General features: G+C 38.3%; 1 protein-coding gene across 6 annotated transcripts in view; it reads right to left on the bottom strand.

Annotated features, from left to right (window-relative positions):
- The window catches only part of foxp1b (forkhead box P1b), a 498,341-nt gene that overhangs the window by 184,343 nt on the left and 292,847 nt on the right, over positions 1 to 21,151 (bottom strand). For all 6 annotated transcript variants that reach the window (XM_062045979.1, XM_062045996.1, XM_062045954.1 and 3 more), the window contains one exon: positions 13,732 to 13,830. In XM_062045979.1, coding sequence (XP_061901963.1) covers positions 13,732 to 13,830 — 99 coding nt within the window. The remainder of the gene's footprint in view (positions 1 to 13,731; positions 13,831 to 21,151) is intronic.

The following is a 21,151-nucleotide window of genomic DNA, read 5'->3' as shown; positions in this document are numbered from 1 at the left end:
AACGGTAGGAGAGAGGAAAGGAAGAAAGCCGGCAGCGGCCAAGAGGACCGGCCCCATGTATTGTGTCACATCACACTTAGCCCTTAACAGACTACAAATGAAGGATGATAAAAAAAGCATGCAGTAAAAAGGGGGTCGGGGGCATTGGGGGGACAACTTTAAGGGCTTTCGTCCACTCTTAGTGAAAAGACATTATCTTTTGACCTGGAGATGCCCTCGGCGAGGCAGCACAATGGTTTACACACACAATGGGAGAGAGAAAGAGTAAACAAAGTAAATAGGGGGAATCATTCAAAAGTACGGAAAGACAGAAGCAACTTGTCAACACATGAATATGTCCAGTGCATTTTTTTAGGAAAATAATAACAAGTAAACAAACGTGTAATACAAAAAAATGGATTCCAATACCTGATAGAGCGGATCAGCACATTAAGTCCTCGGCAGTGTGTAAAAGTTCCCTTTTCTAAAGGAAGCAAACTACTTCTGCTATGATGCAACTCAAATCTGACTTTTGCTAATGCGTCATTTGTTGTTATTTACAGTCCTGGTCAAAAGTTTACATACACTTGTAAAGAACATAATGTCAGGGCTGTCTTGAGTTTCCAATAATTTCCACAACTCTTATTTTTTTGTGATAGAGTGATTGGAGCACATACTTCTTGGTCACAAAAAACATTCATGAAGCTTGGTTCTTTTATGAATGTATTATGGGTCTACTGAAAATGTGACCAAATCTGCTGGGTCAAAAGTATACATACAGCAATGTTAATATTTGCTTACATGTCCCTTGGCAAGTTTCACTGCAATAAGGAGCTTTTGGTAGCCATCCACAAGCTTCTGCTTGAATTTTTGACCACTCCTCTTGACAAAATTAGTGCAGTTCAGCTAATTTTGTTGGTTTTCTGACATGGACTTGTTTCTTCAGCATTGTCCACACATTTAAGTCAGGACTTTAGGAAGGCCATTCTAAAACCTTAATTCTAGCCTGTTTTAGCCATTCCTTTACCACTTTTGACGTGTGTTTGGGGGTCATTGTCCTGTTGCAACGCCCAACTGCGCCCAAGACCCAACCTCCGGGCTGATGATTTTAGGTTGTCCTGAAGAATTTGGAGGTAATCCTCCTTTTTCATTGTCCCATTTACTCTCTGTAAAGCACCAGTTCCATTGGCAGCAAAACAGGCTCAGAGCATAATACTACCACTACCATGCTTGACGGTAGGATTACAGACCTCACCTTTTCTCTTCCAAACATATTGCTGGGTATTGTGGCCAAACAGCTCAATTTTTGTTTCATCTGACCACAAATATATTTCTCCTCACTTTCAAAGCTATCCATAACCTCTCTCCGTCATATCTCTCTGACCTGCTCCATGTCGACACACCCTCACGTTCCCTAAGATCTTCTTCATCCATCCATCTCACTGTCCCCTTATTTAAACTTTCCACCATGGGTGCCCGAGCTTTCAGCTGCTCTGCCCCTCATCTTTGGAACTCATTACCACCAGACTCTCGCTGATGTGTTGGATCCACTGTGGACTGGACTTTCACAATATTATGTCAGACCCACTCGACATCCATTGCTTTCGGTCTCCCCTAGAGGGGCAGGGTTACCCACATATGCGGTCCTCTCCAAGGTTTCTCATAGTCATTCACATCGACGTCCCACTGGGGTGAGTTTTTCCTTGCCCGTATGTGGGCTCTGTACCGAGGATGTCGTTGTGGCTTGTGCAGCCCTTTGAGACACTTGTGATTTAGGGCTATATAAATAAACATTGATTGATTGATTGACCAGACCTTCGTAACTTAGAGGCCTACTGAAACCCACTACTACCGACCACGCAGTCTGATAGTTTATATATCAATGATGAAATCTTAACAATGCAACACATGCCAATACGGCCGGGTTACCTTATAAAGTGCAATTTTAAATCTCCCGGCAAACTTCCGGTTGAAAACGTCTATGTATGATGACGTTTGCGCGTGACGTCAATGGTTGAAGCGGAAGTATTGGGACACATTGTATCCCAATACAAACAGCGTCTGTTTTCATCGCAAAATTCCACAGTATTCTGGACATCTGTGTTGGTGAATCTTTTGCAATTTGTTTAATGAACAATGAAGACTGCAAAGAAGAAAGCTGTAGGAGGGATCGGTGTATTAGCGGCTGGCTGCAGCAACACAACCAGGAGGACTTTGACTTGGATAGCAGACGCGCTATCCGACGCTAGCCGCCGACTGCATCGATGATCGGGTGAAGTCCTTCGTCGCGCCGTCGATCGCTGGAACGCAGGTGAGCACGGGTGTTGATGAGCAGATGAGAGCTGGCGTAGGTGCAGAGCTAATGTTTTTATCATAGCTCTGATGAGGTCCCGTAGCTAAGTTAGCTTCAATGGCGTCGTTAGCAACAGCATTGCTAGGCTTCGACAGGCGGCACAGCATTAACCGTGTGGTTACAGGTCCAGTGTTTGGTTCGGTGTCTCCTGATAGTAGAAGTAATAATAGTATTGTTGATCTTCTGTCTATCCTTCCAGTCAGGGGTTTATTTCTTTTGTTTCTATCTGCATTTAAGCACGATGCTATCACGTTAGCTCCGTAGCTAATGTGCTTCACCGATGTATTGTCGTGGAGATAAAAGTCACTGTGAATGTCCATTTCGCGTTCTCGACTGTCATTTTCAAGAGGATATAGTATCCGAGGTGATTTAAAATACAAATCCGTGATAGAAAAAGGAGAAAGTGTGGAATCCAATGAGCCCTTTTACCTAAGTTATTGTCAGAGCGAAAAAAGATACGTCCTGCACTGCACTCTAGTCCTTCACTCTCACGTTCCTCATCCACAAATCTTTCATCCTCGCTCAAATTAATGGGGTAATCGCCGCTTTCTCGGTCCGAATCGCTCTCACTGCTGGTGTAAACAATGGGGAAATGTGAGGAACCCTTCAACCTGCGACGTCACGCTACTTCCGGTACAGGCAAGGCTTTTTTTATAAGCAACCAAAAGTTGCGAACTTTATCGTCGATGTTCTCTACTAAATCCTTTCAGCAAAATTATGGCAATATCGCGAAATGATCAAGTATGACACATAGAATGGATCTGCTATCCCCGTTTAAATTTTAAAAAATCATTTCAGTAGGCCTTTAGACTCAATATCCCTCTTCAAATCAAGACTCAAAACACACCTATTCCTGACTGCTTATTCATTGTAAATCTTATCGATCTTTGTTGTTGTTGTTGTTGTTGTTTTTATCCAATTGATTTTATTGTTTTTGATTTTGTACGGTGTCCTTGAGTGTATATTGCCGTCGTCAGCGATCACTCGAAATGAGTATGATTGTCCTCCTGTTGGTGGGATTGCCTGTGCGTGGAATCTTTTAAACTGGGGAGACTGGTGCACAGACAGCCACCACACTGTCCTTGGCAAAGAGAAGGCCAGGGTCCAATGGCATGGAGAACAAGACAATTGGGGGCCCATCTTTGCTGCAGCCTTCTTCCGCCTTTCTGACCGTTGTGGAGCTTCCATGCAACCATCATCCGCCCACTCTGCCGTTGAGGTCTTTGTATATTGCAGGGGTGTCCAAAGTGCGGCCCGGGGGCCATTTGCGGCCCGCAGCTAATTGTTTACCGGCCCGCCACACATTCTGCAAAAATTGCAAAATTGATAGTATTGCAACAATTAAAAAAAACATTTAAAAAATTGGAATGAGGTGAAATCGAACGAGAAAAAGTTGCAATGTTGACACAAAGCTGCCATGCAGGCTGTTTTTTTTTCTTTTGTCTTTCTTTATTTTTCTTTTTTTTGCCATTGCTCAAAAAAAAAAAGACAAAAAAATCTATGTTATAATGAATTATTGACCTATTCAAGGCTCCAATTAATTCAAAAATGTCACTTTAAAATGTTTTATGTGGAAAAAATATTGCATATATTGTGTGGTTGCCATATAAAAACATCAAAGTTTTCTTTGACAAAAGAGCATAAAAACAAACAAAATAATAGTTCAAACATAAAATCGACAGATATATCTGAAGTTGATCTCGTAACTTAAGTGTTGAAAGTAAAAAAAAAAAACTAATAAAAATGTATCACTTTATGAGTGGGGGACCTTTTGGATCCCAAATATATTTAGTGGGATTTTATTAATATTTTCACTGATTTCTCAAAAATATTAAAGAATTAAAATCAATGGTGTCCTGCATTATTGATCTTTTAGAGCTCTAATTACTAAATACTGCATATTTCCAGTTTTGCTATAACAAACAAAGTTGTCTTTGACAGAAAATACTTTTTTTTTTTTTACTTTTTATCAACCTGAAGTTGATATAGAGATTTACTGTAAGCGTTAAATAAAATGAAAATGATAAATGATAAATGGGTTATACTTGTATAGCGCTTTTCTACCTTCAAGGTACTCAAAGCGCTTTGACAGTATTTCCACATTCACCCATTCACACACACATTCACACACTGATGGAGGGAGCTGCCATGCAAGGCGCTACCAGCACCCATCAGGAGCAAGGGCGAAGTGTCTTGCGCAAGGACACAACGGACGTGACTAGGATGGTAGAAGGTGGGGATTGAACCCCAGTAACCCGCAACACTCCGATTGCTGGCAGAGCCACTCTACCAACTTCGCCACGCCGTCAATAATAATTTTAGTTATTTTTAACGTTTTAATGACTGAGACCCTTTATGGTCCCCGGGAGCCCTTAAGGTTAAAAAAAAAATCCATATATTTTGTTATGGTTTGAAAATGAAAAATATCAAAATGGCCCCCGCATGTTTAAATTTTTCCGTGTGCGGCCCTCAGTGGAAAAAGTTTGGACACCCCTGGTATATTGCATGCCAAATGTAAACCCCCCCCCCTACCTCATCCCCAAGTCAAGCCCGTACAGGCGACAATGACTTGGCGGACGGCCCGGCACCGTCATCGTGCCAATGACATAAATTACAGTGGCACGATCCCGGGATCACGGGGAGGAATGTAATCTGGGCATCAAAGTGATAGCAAAGACATCATGTTGACATAACATCTTCCAGCCCAGCTGAATGCTGCATAATCCCCAACAGGAGGTTGATGCCTCGCAAACGGCGTGCAGTTAGCCCGAATGGCGCCCGTCCCGCTCCCTCCCCCTTCCTCGATCAGCAAGGGTCCGACAGTGTTGTTCCTAATTACCTATTTCTCCGTTCCTGATCCTACGGCGGGCATAATTAGTTACCTGGGGCTGCAATCCAATTTGAAGTGATGACAAGAAAGTGATCCATGAAAAAGTAATAAGATAAATCCAATTTCAGCCCGCCTCTAATTAAATGCGCACGGAACTAATGAGTCAAACTCCGCCGCCGCGCTGATAATGGTAATTAGCGGGGCGGGGAGTTGCCTGGCTCTCGTCGTCACGCCGCTGCAGGTGTGAAGTGTTAAAAGGTAAAAGTGGCATGGCTCGGTTTAATTACACGTGTCGTGCCGTCAGTGTAATTTACTGGCTTCTTGACCAGTCAAGTATGTTTTGCTGCACTCCTGCACGCCAGGCAGCCGTTTGTGTGTGGAGTATGATTAAGGTGCCTCAAGGCGGCGGAGTATTCTATCCAGGGGTCGAGGGGTAGTGTGTAGGGGCACCCCTATGACAAGAGCTATGTCATGTAAATTAAGGGCTCCGAGTAGGGATGATGCTCGAAACCGGTTTTCCCGGTTGTTCGAAAAGAAAAGAACCGAGTCCTCGGACTCGAATCCCTTTTTGAGAACCGGTACCCGTTATCGAGACCACTATAGTAAAAAATAACAATAAAGAGCCTAAATGGATTAATCTGCTTTGGAACTTTATTAGACGTCTTGGATTGTTTGTTAGCTGTCTGCCTGTGTGTGTAGTTAGTATGTTCCAATAGCAGCAGAAGTGCACTTTTTGGAGAGCTGTATTATTTTCAGTTTTGTGGCCAAGGGACTGATTTTATTTAACACTATATTATTATTTATACACCTATAGTGATCACAGAGACAGGTTGTTTTTGTGTTACTGTACACTACCGTTCAAAAGTTTGGGGTCACACTGAAATGTCCTTATTTTTGAAGGAAAAGCACTGTACTTTTCAATGAAGATAACTTTAAACTAGTCTTAACTTTAAAGAAATACACTCTATACATTGCTAATGTGGTAAATGACTATTCTAGCTGCAAATGTCTGGTTTTTGGTGCAATATCTACATAGGTGTATAGAGGCCCATTTCCAGCAACTATCACTCCAGTGTTCTAATGGTACAATGTGTTTGCTTATTGGCTCAGAAGGCTAATTGATGATTAGAAAACCCTTGTGCAATCATGTTCACACATCTGAAAACAGTTTAGCTCGTTACAGAAGCTACAAAACTGACCTTCCTTTGAGCAGATTGAGTTTCTGGAGCATCACATTTGTGGGGTCAATTAAACGCTCAAAATGGCCAGAAAAAGAGAACTTTCATCTGAAACTCGACAGTCTATTCTTGTTCTTAGAAATGAAGGCTATTCCACAAAATTGTTTGGGTGACCCCAAACTTTTGAACGGTAGTGTATACATTTGTTTTTCTGAAAAATCCCACTTAATATACTTTGGGTAACAACAGTCAATATTTTTTTTTTTTTTTTTTAGGGGGGTAACAGTCAATATTTATTTATTTATTTTTATTTTTTTCTTATCAAATAAAAGTGAGCTTTTGTTAAACCAAATATTGTGTTTTTTTCCATATACAACAACCTATCTGGATTCGATAAGAGAATCGATAAGGAATCGGTTCGATAAGAGGATTCGATAATAGGCTCGAACGCGATAATTTCTTATCAAACATCATCCCTAGCTCCGAGTCTTGTTTTTTCCCCTTCATCCGACGTACTACTGTGAAGTCACTTTAGTTCAGATGTTCCGTGTATACCGGCCTTCGTTATTTTTCCGACTTGGATGAGAGTGAATTGGAAATTCCCCCGTCTGCAAATGAGTTAAAAGTCGCCATGCACATGTCTCGGCGCCTAATGGGAAGGCTGCTGAGATGAACAGAGGATTTTTTTTTTTTCTTCCTTCCTACCCACAGATCAGGTGCTTCTGTGAGGTTTACTACACAAGTGCTAGATCATGCCTTTTGATGACCAACAGAATCATTATCCGGCAGTATGATGGGGAGATGGTGGATGAGGTGCAGGCTTGTTCTTAAAAAAAAGGGGGCAGTGAAGGAGACGTTTAATCTCGCTGAAAAGGGAGAAAGTCATCACCCCAAGAAATGTGTCACACATACCTCAACTCATGTTCATAAAAATACATTACATTGAAGGATATGAACTAGGGATGTCCGATAATGGCTTTTTTGCCGATATCCGATATTCCGATATTGTCCAACTCTTAATGAACCGATACCGATATATACAGTCGTGGAATTAACACATTATTATGCCGAATTTTGTTGTGATGCCCCGCTGGATGCATTAAACAATGTAACAAGGTTTTCCAAAATAAATCAACTCAAGTTATGGGGGAAAAAATGCCAACATGGCACTGCCATATTTATTATTGAAGTCACAAAGTGCATTATTTTTTTTTAACATGCCTCAAAACAGCAGCTTGGAATTTGGGATATGCTCTCCCTGAGAGAGCATGAGGAGGTTGAGGTGGGCGGGGTTGGGTTATTAGGGGGTAGCGGGGGGTGTACATTGCAGCGTCCCGGAAGAGTTAGTGCTGCAAGGGGTTCTGCACTGCAAAAACTGAAATCTAAGTAAGATGAAATATCTCTAATAAGGGTGATATTTGCTTATATTCTGTCTGATAAGATAATTCTTCTCACTAAGCAGATTTTATGTTAGAGTGTTTTACTTGTTTTAAGGGTTTTGGTCCTAAATGATCTCAGTAAGATATTACAGCTTGTTGCTGAGATGTTATGACCTATATTGAGTAAAACATGCTTGAAACTAGAATATCAAAGCTGAGTCATCAACACTCACATTTATAAAACTACTTTTTTAAAGTCATAATTTCTTATTTCTAGCATGAAAAAAAAACGCATTTAACATGTGACATTTCAAACAATTTTGAACAGAAATAGTTCATGCACATTCAGATAAATTCTTCAAAATTACAACTAAAAAAAAATGTGCCTTGTTGCCTTTCCATTAAGAACAATACATTAGTTTTTAGTATAAGTTTGCTGGTTTCAAGAAATGTAATGCTGAGCGCATATCATTATGTCAAGATAATGGCACTAGCATTTACTTAATTTAAGAATATTTTTCAACATATTGAGCAAAAAAGTCTCTTTTTTTTCCCCCAATCAAATTCACTTGTTATTAGTGAGAATATACTTATTTTAAGGTATTTTTGGGTTCATTGAGGTTAGCTAATTTTACTTGTTTTGGAAAGTCTTGACAAGCCAAATTTTCTTCTTCTATTGGCAGATAATTTTGCTTAGTTCAAGTACCCCTCATTTTTGTATGTTTTTTTCTTGTTCTTGAACACTGACTTTTTGCAGTGTGGGTATTTGTTCTGTTGTGTTTATGTTGTGTTACGGCGCGGATGTTCTCCCGAAGTGTGTTTGTCATTCTTGTTTGGTGTGGGTTCACAGTGTGGCGCATATTTGTAACAGTGTTAAAGTTGTTTATACGGCCACCCTCACTGTGACCTGTATGGCTGTTGACCAAGTATGCCTTGCATTCACTTGTGTGTGTGAAAAGCCGTAGATATTATGTGACTGGGACGGCACGCAAAGGAAGTGCCTTTAAGGTTTATCGGCGCTCTGTACTTCTCCCTACGTCCGGCGTTTTAAAAAGTCATACATTTTACTTTATGAAACCGATACAGATAATTTCCGATATTACATTTTAAAGCATTTATCGGCCCTTGGGGTGAAAAAGGGATGGGTAAAATGCAGAGGACACATTTCTCCACACCTAGTGTGTGTGTGACAATCATTGGTACATTAACTTTAACTTAACTTAACCCATCCCTAGCGCTCGCTGCTTCTCCTGGAAATGAACAGTACCACTGTAAGTTTTTCCAAAGTCCGGTAATCAATTACGGTTTTACGATAATTCAGATGTGAAACAATTATACCAACCGTTTGGGAGTTCTACCACGGTATATCATTGCACCAGTAATCGTTACGTCCCCCGAACACGTGACCGCAACCGTGTTAGGCGTAGATGTGTTTAATGAACAGAACATGCAACACGGAGATAAACACTTGTCTGGACATGTGACATTTGCACAGCTGCAAATTTAACCCGGCGGGGGGTGGGGGAAAAAAAACCAGAACAATGTGCAGGCAATTTATGGTGTTAGTAAAGATACTACACCAAGTCTGTGCTCTTTTCACACGAAGTGGGCATGAGTGGGTTGGGGGGGTGGCGGCAACTCTCTCTTCAATAGCTGAGTGACAGCTTGGCCGTGCTCTCTGTATACATTAATAAATTAGAATTCTAATTCTGTCTTTGTCTGCAGAAGGTGGCCCAGTACTTTACCGTGTATCAACAACTGGCTGCGTGCACCAATCTGCCATTAGGGTCCCCCCTGTGTTGACCTCTGCAGCACAACTCCCTGCCATGCTGGGAAAAAACGTTTGGTTTGATACTTTTAACTTATTTGAATCGCCACAAATATGCACACCATTAAAAGGTCATCTCAGTCGTGTTTCATCCTCTGCAGCAACTCTGAAGAGACATCTGCACAACAAAGAAGCTTTTTTTTTTCTTTTTTTTTTTTCCCCTTAACAACCTTACATTAGATCTAGCTGTTACAATGGCTCATTAACTAGGGTCCCCAATGGGACAGTCAGGGTATTAAATATTATATATAAATATATATACACACTCGCACAAAGGACAGGGCCTCCCTATTAATCACCAAATATGCCCCGAAGTCATTAGCTCTTTCACACTGATACAAACAACTAGAGATACTCGGCCGATAAATACTTTAAAATGTAATATTGAAAATTATCGGTATCGGTTTCAAAAAGTAAAATTCATGATTTTTTAAAAAGCCGCTGTACGGAGTGGTACACGGACATAGGGAGAAGTACAGAGCGCTGTCACGCCAAATTTCTTCCCCCTACAAAAACCTCCACCCCATTTACTTCCGGGGTCATTTCCTCTTACGTCATTTTCTCGCTAGCACTTCGGCTTTGACAGCTGCTGGAATCTGAAGAAATCGATTATCATGAGTGCTGACGTAAAAACAACGAATGAAACTAAAAAATTTAAGTTCACATAAATGTCATTTTAATTTAGTTCACTTACACAGAGAACCAAAAAAAAACTGAATTTTAACGAATACATTTAGTTTTAATAAAGTTTGATAATGTTGATTGATAATGAATTAACTTATTGTACGCTGTTATTCATTTCCGCATATGTCCACGAGTCAAATGTGCAGTCAGGAATATCCTCAAGTTAATTTGTCCGATTAATACAGACGTTTTGTTAACGCTATATTATAAAAAATAATTTAAAAAAAAAAAAAAAAGTATCCTTCCAGCGACTGGCAGTCAAAGCCGAAGTGCTGACGTAAGAGGAAATGACCCCGGAAGGTTTTTGTAGGGGGAAGAAATTTGGCGTGACAGCGCCAATAAACCTTAAAGGCACTGCCTTTGCGTTCCGGCCCAATCATATAATATCTACGGCTTTTCACACACACAAGTGAATGCAAAGCATACTTGGTCAACAGCCATACAGGTCACACTGAGGGTGTGCGTATAAACAACTTTAACACTGTTAAAAATACCGGCCCAATCACATAATATCTACGGCTTTTCACACACACAAGTGAATGCATCGCATACTTGGTCAACAGCCATACAGGTCACACTGAGGGTGGCCGTATAAACAACTTTAACACTGTTACATATATGCGCCACACTGTGAACCCACACCAAACAAGAATGACAAATACATTTCGGGAAAACATCCGCACCGTAACACAACATAAACACAACAGAGCAAATACCCAGAACCCCTTGCAGCACTAACTCTACAATATACCCCGCCTACCGCCCGAATGCAGCTGAGATAGGCTTCAACATCCCCCGCAACCCCGAACAGGACAAGCGGTAGAAAATGGGTGGATGGATGGTATTGGCAAGCATAAACATTTTTATTTCAACAATTTCCCCTGAAATACCGTATTTTCCGTAAAATAAGTTGCACATTTTTTTCCAACGCTTTGCACCCTGCAGCTTATAAAACGGTACAGCTAATTCATAGATGTTTCTTCGCAAATCATTTTCATATTACACTGAAAAAAGGCGTGTTATTGTTTGTGCTACGGCGCAATCTTCTGGAGGAGTTCACTCACTGCAGGTGCTGGGGGTTGAAAATGTGCTTCCTGTTGCGTGCCTCGAAACGGAAGTACAACCGTCCGCAGCGTTTCCGCTCGAAAAGATTCTTCATTCATCACTCCAAGCAACGTTTTAAGTTTTATAATATAACTAAAACTAATATTATTTACTAAACCGTCCCATGTGTGTTGTCTGTAGGTGTGTTTTCGTGCATATTTGTACGTGCTCTCGTATTATAATCAAGCTAGCCTCGTTAGCATTAGCGATATTTGGCTCAGGCAGAATGGAGTTGCTCTGAATGGAAGATCAGAGGATGATAGAGTACAGGACAGGGGGAGGGGAGGGAAACCATCCCGCCAAGCCATGTTAACACTGCAGAGGTAGATCACATTCAGTTATATACACACCGTACATTTTGGACTATAAGCACTAACTTTTTCCTACACTTTGAACTCTGCAGCTTATTAAACGGTGTGGCTAATTTATGGATTTTTTTTTTTCCTTTTCTAATTGTCGTACTGCTTTGTTTGTGTTTAATAGTTTTCATTAAACCAAAGCAGAGGATTGGCTACGGCGCCATCTTTTGGACAAGTTTGCTCCCTGCAGGTGTTGCGAGTTGAAAATGTACTTTGTTTTGCCTCAAACCGAAAGTAAACCTATCCGTCGCGTCCCTGCAAGTAATTATTCTTCATTCATTAATCCAAGCAATGTTTGTAAGTTTTACAATATAACTAAAACTATTTATACTTACTAAACCGTCCCATGTGTGATGTCTGCAGGTGTGTTTTCATGCATATTTGTATGTGCTATCGTAATGTAATCAAGCTAGCCTCGTTAGCATTAGCAAATATGCTGACAAGTTTACCAAGTGTCTCTGTTAGTATTATTAACTTACACACGTACAATGTCTTTCTTTTTGTATTGTTTTAGTTTCGTAAATTCACCAGAACGTCTAATTATGCTTCATTCATTAATCAAAGCAATGTTTGTAAGTTTTATTATATAACTAAAACTATTTATACTTACTAAACCGTCCCATGTGTGATGTCTGTAGGTGTGTTTTCATGCATATTTGTACGTGCTATCGTAATGTAATAAAGCTAGCCTCGTTAGCATTAGCGAATATACTAACAAGTTTACCAAGTGTCTCTGTCAGTATTATTAACTTACACATGTACAATGGCATTCTTTTTGTATTGTTTTAGTTTCGTAATTTCACCCAAAACGTCACCGTGGAGTTACTGAGTTGTGTTAAGCTGATCAGAGAGCGAGCGTCCGCAGCTCGTGGGTTTATGTCGATGACTTCTGTTTTGTTTGATCAGCCGTTTTACTGCCGTGTGACAGGCACCGTTTAGAAACAATTAAGGTATGCAAACAAACATTTACACTTATCTCCTTTCACAACGTACATATCTTAACATTTAGAAACCATTAACAACAAACAACAAACAAACATTTACACTTATCCCATTTCACAACTTACATATCTGCGGCTTATAGTCCGGTGCGGCTAATATATTAAAAAAACAATTTTTACTTCTAAAATTTGTTGGATGTGGCTTAAATACCTGTGCGCTCTATAGCCCAAAAAATTTCTATTTTCTGCTGGATTTACTCTCTATTTTTATATTTATATTCATATATTTATATTCATATATATATATATATATATATATATATATATATATATATATATATATATATATATATATATATATATATATATATATATATATATATATTTATATATATATATATATTTTATATTTATAGATATATATATATATATATATATATATATATATATATATATATATATATATATATATATATATATATATATATATATATATATATATATATATATATATATATTATATATATATATATATATATATATATATATATATATATATATATATATATATATATATATATATATTATATTTATAGACATAATATAATATATCAGTATATATAATATACTGTACATATATTATGTAAATATTATGTATATATTTTATATTTTATATCGCTATATTTAGAGTATTTATACCTGCATTGTCCTTTCCATCCTTACACTTTCCATCATTGTAACTGAGCTACTGTGTGGAACAATTTCCCTTGTGGATCATTAAAGTTTGTCTAAGTCTAAGTCTAAACAGTACGGTACGCATTGAGGCTATACCGTGTGTTTTATCCGATTACTCAATTAATCGGACAAATTATATAATAGATTACTCGATTACTAAAATAATAGACAGCCACAACACTAAATACTTTTTTGTAAAAAGTGACGATGGGGAGGTTGTGAATTAAAAAATAAATGCATTTGATCTCCCAGCCCTCATTTTTGCACATTTCTCAACAAGAGCATCTGGTTTTGTTCCATACACGGGAAAATTCACCATGATTTTGAAAACCAGCCTTCAATGAATGAGCATGTACAGCACCTGTAGGCTTTGGTCCTTGTCGTCCACTTTGGGGGATTTGCAGCCGGCGTTTAGTTGACACTGCTGCTGCAGAAGTATCTGGCGAGCTACCTGGAGCGCCTGAAAGAGAAACAAAGGTGAAATCATTTTTTTCATAAAGCCTACCGTATTTTCCGGACTGTTAGACACAAATAAAATCCTTTTTTTTCTTCAAAACTCGACAGTGTGCCTCATAACCCGGTGCGCCTAATGTAAGGAATAATTCTGGTTTTTACTTACCGACCTCAAAGTTATTTTATTTGGTACATGGTGAAATGATAAGTGTGACCAGTAGATGGCAGTCACACATAAGAGATATGTGTAGACTGCAAAATGACTCAAGTAAACAATACCAACATTTTATATGTTCCATTGAAAATATAGAACATTACACACGACGCTCAAAAAATCTGTCAAAATGTTTTAGTACGACTTTGATTGTCCTGTGCTCCAACATACAAATATTATTATGGTGTGTGTATAAGGTAAGACATATTATCTGGTGTTTTGTTTCGCAATATTATTCAAAACCAACTTTGGTAACACTTTAGTATGGGGGAACACATATTCAACATTAATTACTTGCTTATTAACATGCAAATTAGTAACATGTTGGCTCTTAATTAATCATTATTAAGTACTTATTAATGCTTCATTCCGCATGGCCTTATTATACAACCAGTAAGCCATTAACTAAGTCTTCCCTCAATAACCTCAGAATTATTGCTTATTAGTAACCCTAACCCTTATATGTTCCCCTAGTGTCCAAATAACTCTAAATTAAGTCTGTGTTACTTTAATAAGCAACTAATTAATGGTGAATATGTTCCCCATACTAAAGTGTTACCCCAACTTTTTTTTACCATCTGGTACCTGCTGATATGTATTTGGGGTCTGCATAAGTCCTGACAAATTACGCGCATCCGCCTTTGTAGTCCGTGTGGACACAATAGTCGATAAGCTTCTTCTTTTTCTCTATCTTCTTGTTATGGGACTTTCATCCTCCGCCGTTGCCATTTCTAATATAAAGTAGTGTAAAGTTCTTACTTATATCTGTCAGTAAACTCGCCATGAAAGTGCTAAAACATACCGGTGTAGTGAGTTTACGTTATTCACCCAAGGAACTTTAGTTATTAGAGAGTTCCGGTCGGACGTTTTTTTCCACGGGACACATTTCCGGCCTTGTTGTTGTTTCCGGATGAGGAGATGCTGATCTGTTATTGATTTATGTAGAGTCTGAATGTCATTAAAACAGTTAGCTCCATCTTTTGACACTTCTTCCACTCCCGTCCTTGCACGCTACACCGCTACAACAAAGATATAGGTGAGCCACGTAAATAAGGCCGCCCACAAAACGGCACATCCTGAAGCGACTGTCAGAAAGCGGCTTGAAGATGATCTGTAAAACATTATCTATGCAACATTTTGACCAAAGAACCACCATTACATGTTATGTAGACCACAAGGAAGTGTTTTACATTCATAAAAAAATTATAATAATATGACTCCTTTAATGCGCCTTATAATCCGGTGCGCCTTATATATGAAAATAGATCGAAAATAGACCATTAATCGGCAGTGCGCCTTATAGGGTTGTACGGTATACCGGTATTAGTGTAGTACCGCGATACTAATGAATCATTTTCGGTACTATATCGCCTCTAAAACATACCGGTCCCGGACCCCCCCGCGCCCGTGTCGTCGTGACATTTCTGGTTTACGGGCAGAGGAGCATGTTTGGCGGCACACAATCACAGAGTACTTACAAGCAGACACAGTGTGTAGACAGAAAAGGGAGAACGGACACGTGTTGGCTTAAAAACTAAAGATAAAGGTGAAGTTATAACACTGAAACGCCCTCAGGAAAAGGTGCTTTAAAACATGGCTAGCTAACTAGCGGCTAACGTCATTTCGCAGTCTGCAGTGTTTTAGCTACTTCTAAATCACTAATCCTGGTCTCCATGGCGACAAATAAAGTAAGTTTCTTACAAGTATCATTCCTGCAGGACGAGGAATAGCTAAACATGTTTCACTACACACCGTAGCTCACCTGCGTCACAATGTAAAGAAACACCATGGGTGGATCTACACCTGACATCCACTGTAATGATACCAAGTACAGGCACGTATCTAGTCGATACTACTATGATTACATCGATATTTTTTGGCATCACAGCATCTTCTTTTGGTTTTTTTAAATGTATATTATGTTTATAAACTCAGGAAATACGTCCCTGGACACATGAGGACTTTGAATATGACCAATGTATGATCCTGTAACTACCGTATTTTTCGGAGTATAAGTCGCTCCGGAGTATAAGTCGCACCGGCCGAAAATGCATAATAAAGAAGGAAAAAAACATATATAAGTCGCACTGGAGTATAAGTCGCATTTTTTCTGGAAATGTATTTGATAAAAGCCAACACCAAGAATAGACATTTGAAAGGCAATTTAAAATAAATAAAGAATAGTGAACAACAGGCTGAATAAGTGTACGTTATATGAGGCATAAATAACCAACTGAGAATGTGCCTGGTATGTTAACGTAACATATAAGAGTCATTCAAATAACTATAACATATAGAACATGCTATACGTTTACCAAACAATCTGTCACTCCTAATCGCTAAATCCCATGAAATCTTATACGTCTAGTCTCTTACGTGAATGAGCTAAATAATATTATTTGATATTTTACGGTAATGTGTTAATCATTTCACACATAAGTCGCTCCTGAGTATAAGTCGTACCCCCGGCCAAACTATGAAAAAAACTGCGACTTATAGTCGGAAAAATACGGTACTTGGTATCGGATCGATACCCAAATTTGTGATATCATCCAAAACTAATGTAAAGTATCAAACAAGAGAACAATAAGTGATTATTACATTTTAACAGAAGTGTAGATAGAACATGTTAAGAGAGAAAGTAAGCAGATATTAACAGTAAATGAACAAGTAGATTAATAATTCATTTTCTACCACTCGTCCTTAATAATGTTGACAAAATAATAGAATGATAAATGACACAATATGTTACTGCACATGTCAGCAGACTAATTGGGAGTGTTTGTTTGTTTACTTACTACTAAAACACAAGTTGTCTTGTATGTTTACTATTTTATTTAAGGACTTAACTGCAATAAGAAACATATGTTTAATGTACCCTAAGATTTTTTGTTAAAAAAAAGCCAGTAATGCAATTTTTTTGTGGTCCCCTTTATATAGAAAAGTACCGAAAAGTATTGAAATAATTTTAGTACCTACAACTAGGGATGTCCGATAATGGCTTTTTGCCGATATTCCGATATTGTCCAACTCTGAATTACCGATACCGATATCAACCGATACCGATATATATACAGTCGTGGAATTAACACATTATTATGCCTAATTTGGACAACCAGGTATGGTGAAGATAAGGTCATTTAAAAAAAAATAATAATAAAATAAAATAAGATACATAAATTAAACACATTTTCTTGAATAAAAAAGAAAGTAAAACAATATAAAAACAGTTACATAGAAACTAGTAATTAATGAAAATGAGTAAAATTAACTGTTAAAGGTTAGTACTATTAGTGGACCAGCAGCACGCACAATCATGTGTGCTTACGGACTGTATCCCTTGCAGACTGTATTGATGTATATATTGATATATAATGTAGGAACCAGAATATTAATAACAGAAAGAAACAACCCCTTTGTGTGAATGAGTGTAAATGGGGGAGGGAGGTTTTTTGGGTTGGTGCACTAATTGTAAGTGTATCTTGTGTTTTTTATGTTGATTTAATAAAAAATTTAAAAAGAATAAAAAGATACCGATAATAAAAAAAACGATACCGATAATTTCCGATATTACATTTTAAAGCATATTATCGGACATCTCTAGTTACAACACCAGCGCCTTTAATCCGGTCCGGAAAATAGGGTAATACAAAAGTGCCAAATGGTTGAAAGTACCCTGAGAAGATCCTTCATGTCCGTTACCAGAGCAACAATAATCTCCTCTGACACACTGCAGACCAGTTTTTGATACTTCAAAAGTGAGGTCGTTTACTGAGACGTAAATAAGCTACAAACAAGGATCGGATGCCAAAATACATTGACAAACAAAAGAAGAGATAAGTTCCATAAACAACATTATATCTTATCAGATACTTATCGCTGCTTTTGGCTTTCCTTGGGCTCAGCCAAACCCCAATCAAGAAAGCAAATAAACATCTTTATGACTGCTCCGAATATCTGTTAAAGGACACGGCCTTTCTCAGTGGAAAACAAAATATAGTGAAGTCACATGTTTATTGCTCCAGCGACTCCCTTTTCCCTTACGATAAATAATCAAACATGCCATCCAGAGCAAACAAAGCCGAGGAGCGCTGTGGGGGAAAAAAACACTGCGGTCTCGAAAAAACGGTCAGCGATACCAAGAAAAGCAAGCGTTGTGTTCCCACAGTGAGCTGGCCAGCCTCACACCTCCACCAGTAAACCATCTGGGTAAATAACCAGCTTCATTCTTTCCATCATTCTCAGATGATTGCTCCCACAGTGAAACAAACAGTCAGGGGAACATCGCTCATCTCATATAAGGAAAATCTATTAGCCCCCCTCCTCCAATTATTGGATCATTCTGATACTGTATATTCAGATATGTGATGAGGAGGAAGATGCGGACAAGACAAAGTGCGGTGGGAGCCTCCATATTTGTACACATATTTCTGACTACACTGTCTCGAGGATTGCAGTGATCTGTCATGACTGGGTCTATGGCGTGGTTTGTTCTCCCAGAAGGCAACGAAAAGTGTGAATTTAAATACATGTTTAATTTTAACAATAAAAAAGGAATAAAAAAAAAAGCGCTCCCAGCGGAGGTAAAAACTTGACTATGAAAACAAACTTGCACAAAGGCAGAAACTATGAACAATAAAACAAAAACACTAACTGTGGCAAAAGGAACAAAACTTACTTGGCAAAGAACTGTGACATGACATGAAGTAGAGGGATGAGAAAGTGCGCAGAGCATAAATGTGGAGATATGAATGTGATGTCACCAGGACGAACAACAGAAAATGACAGATTTAAATAGTGACATGATCAGTGAAAACAGGTGCGTGACTCAAAACGTGAAACAGGTGCGTGACAGGACAGGTGAAAACTAATGAGTTGCTATGGAAACAAACAAACAAGGAAGCGCAACCAGGAACTAAAAAGAGTCCAAAAAACAAACACATGGCCAAAACAAAAACATGATCACACAGACATGACATGATCGAGGTTGCCTTCAAGAACCCCGGGAATTGTGAGTATTGGGAAGCAAGTCGTTTTTTGCACGTTTTTTATGTTTATGTCTAGAGATGTCCGATAATATATTATCGGCCGATAAATGTTTTAAAATGTAATATCGGAAATTATCGGTATCGGTTTCAAAAAGTAAAATTTATGACTTTTTAAAATGCCGCTGTGTACACGGACGTAGGGAGAAGTACAGAGCGCCAATAAACCTTAAAGGCACTGCCTTTGCGTGCCGGCCCAGTCACATAATATCTACGGCTTTTCACACACACAAGTGAATGCAAGGCATACTTGGTCAACAGCCATACAAGTCACACTGAAGGTTGGCCATATAAACAACTTTAACACTGTTACAAATATGCGCCACACTGTGAACCCACACCAAACAAGAATGACAAACACATTTCGGGAGAACATCCGCACCGTAACACAACATAAAAAATACCCAGAACCCCTTGCAGCACTAACTCTTCCGGGACGCTACAATATACACCCCCCGCTATCCCCTAACCCCGCCCCAACCTCAACCTCCTCATGCTCTCTCAGGGAGAGCATGTCCCAAATTCCAAGCTGCTGTTTTGAGGCATGTTCAAAAAAAATAATGCACTTTGTGACTTCAATAATAAATATGGCAGTGCCATGTTGGCATTTTTTTATTCCATAACTTGAGTTGATTTATTTTGGAAAACCTTGTTACATTGTTTAATGCATCCAGCGTGGGCATCACAACAAAATGAATCATAATAATGTGTTAATTCCACGACTATATATATCAGTATCAGTTGATATCGGAATCGGTAATTAAAAGTTGGACAATATCGGAATATCGGCAAAAAAGCCGTTATCGGACATCTTTATTTATGTCTATTTATTTCTGCAAAAATTGACAATTTGTGGTCGATTTTATTTGTATAATTTTTTGTATACATTAGTTATCATTCAATTATAATAATGTAAGTATTTAAATTATTAGTCTGTTAATTTCTCATGTCACAAAATTCCATAAAAAATATGGAGGAATTATTTAGTTTTTTTACTTGCATGTTTTCAATTTTTTTACGTTCCGGTTTGGGTACCCTTTAAGCACTGACATTGTTTTTAAAGTACCAATTTTGCACTACTATCAGTTAAAATGTGAGCGATACCAATCTTTATTGGAGACTAGTGTTGTCCCCATACCAATATTTTGGTACCGGTACCGGTACCAAAATTATTTTGATACTTTTCGGTACTTTTCTAAATAAAGGGGACCAAAAAAAATTGCATTAGTGGCTTTATTTTAACAACAAATCTTAGGGTACATTAAACATATGTTTATTATTGCAATTTTGTCCTTAAATAAAATAGTGAACATACAAGACAACTTGTCTTTTAGTAGTAAGTAAACAAACAAAGGCTCCTAATTTAGCTCCTAATTTTAATTGTGTCATATTCCATTCTATTATTTTGTCAAAACTATTAAGGACAAGTGGTAGAAAATGAATGATTAATCTACTTGTTCATTTACTGTTAATATCTGCTTACTTTCTCTTTTCACATGTTCTATCTACACTTCTGTTAAAATGTAATAATCACTTATTCTTCTGTTGTTTAGATGCTTTACATTAGTTTTGGCTGATACCACAAATTTGGGTATCATGTGATTGTGCGCTGCCGAACATGCTCGTAAACCAGCAATGACACGACGTGTCCACGTGAGTGCGGCGGACCGGTACTTTTCAGAGGCGGTATAGTACCGAAAATGATTCGTTAGTACTACACTAATACCGGTATACCGTACAACCCGATTGGAGACTAATTCATTAATTAAAACGGCTGCAAAATAACCCACCGTGGGGCCTAAGAAAGTTGCGAGTGTCAACACTTTATTAAATTCAAAAGTGTTTCTCACTTTCTTTATCAAATAACTTGTGGCAAAGTATAAGAATGATTCTCCCCCCCTTACTCCCGTCATTTGACAAGTCTTTAATAAAAGTTAATGTTCATTTATCAATTTCATGTTTGTGCATTTTGAATGTAAAACTATAATTATTGTCTTTGAAATGTGTTTTTGTTAGTATTTGGAACAGATTAATGGGATACACATGATTTCTTGAAGAAAATTGATTAC

Source organism: Entelurus aequoreus, linkage group LG01 (genome assembly GCF_033978785.1).
Source record: "Entelurus aequoreus isolate RoL-2023_Sb linkage group LG01, RoL_Eaeq_v1.1, whole genome shotgun sequence".
In the NCBI taxonomy this organism is placed as follows: Eukaryota; Metazoa; Chordata; class Actinopteri; order Syngnathiformes; family Syngnathidae; genus Entelurus; species Entelurus aequoreus.
Note: the sequence above shows the minus strand (reverse complement) of the source record. Positions and strands in the feature narration are given on the sequence as shown.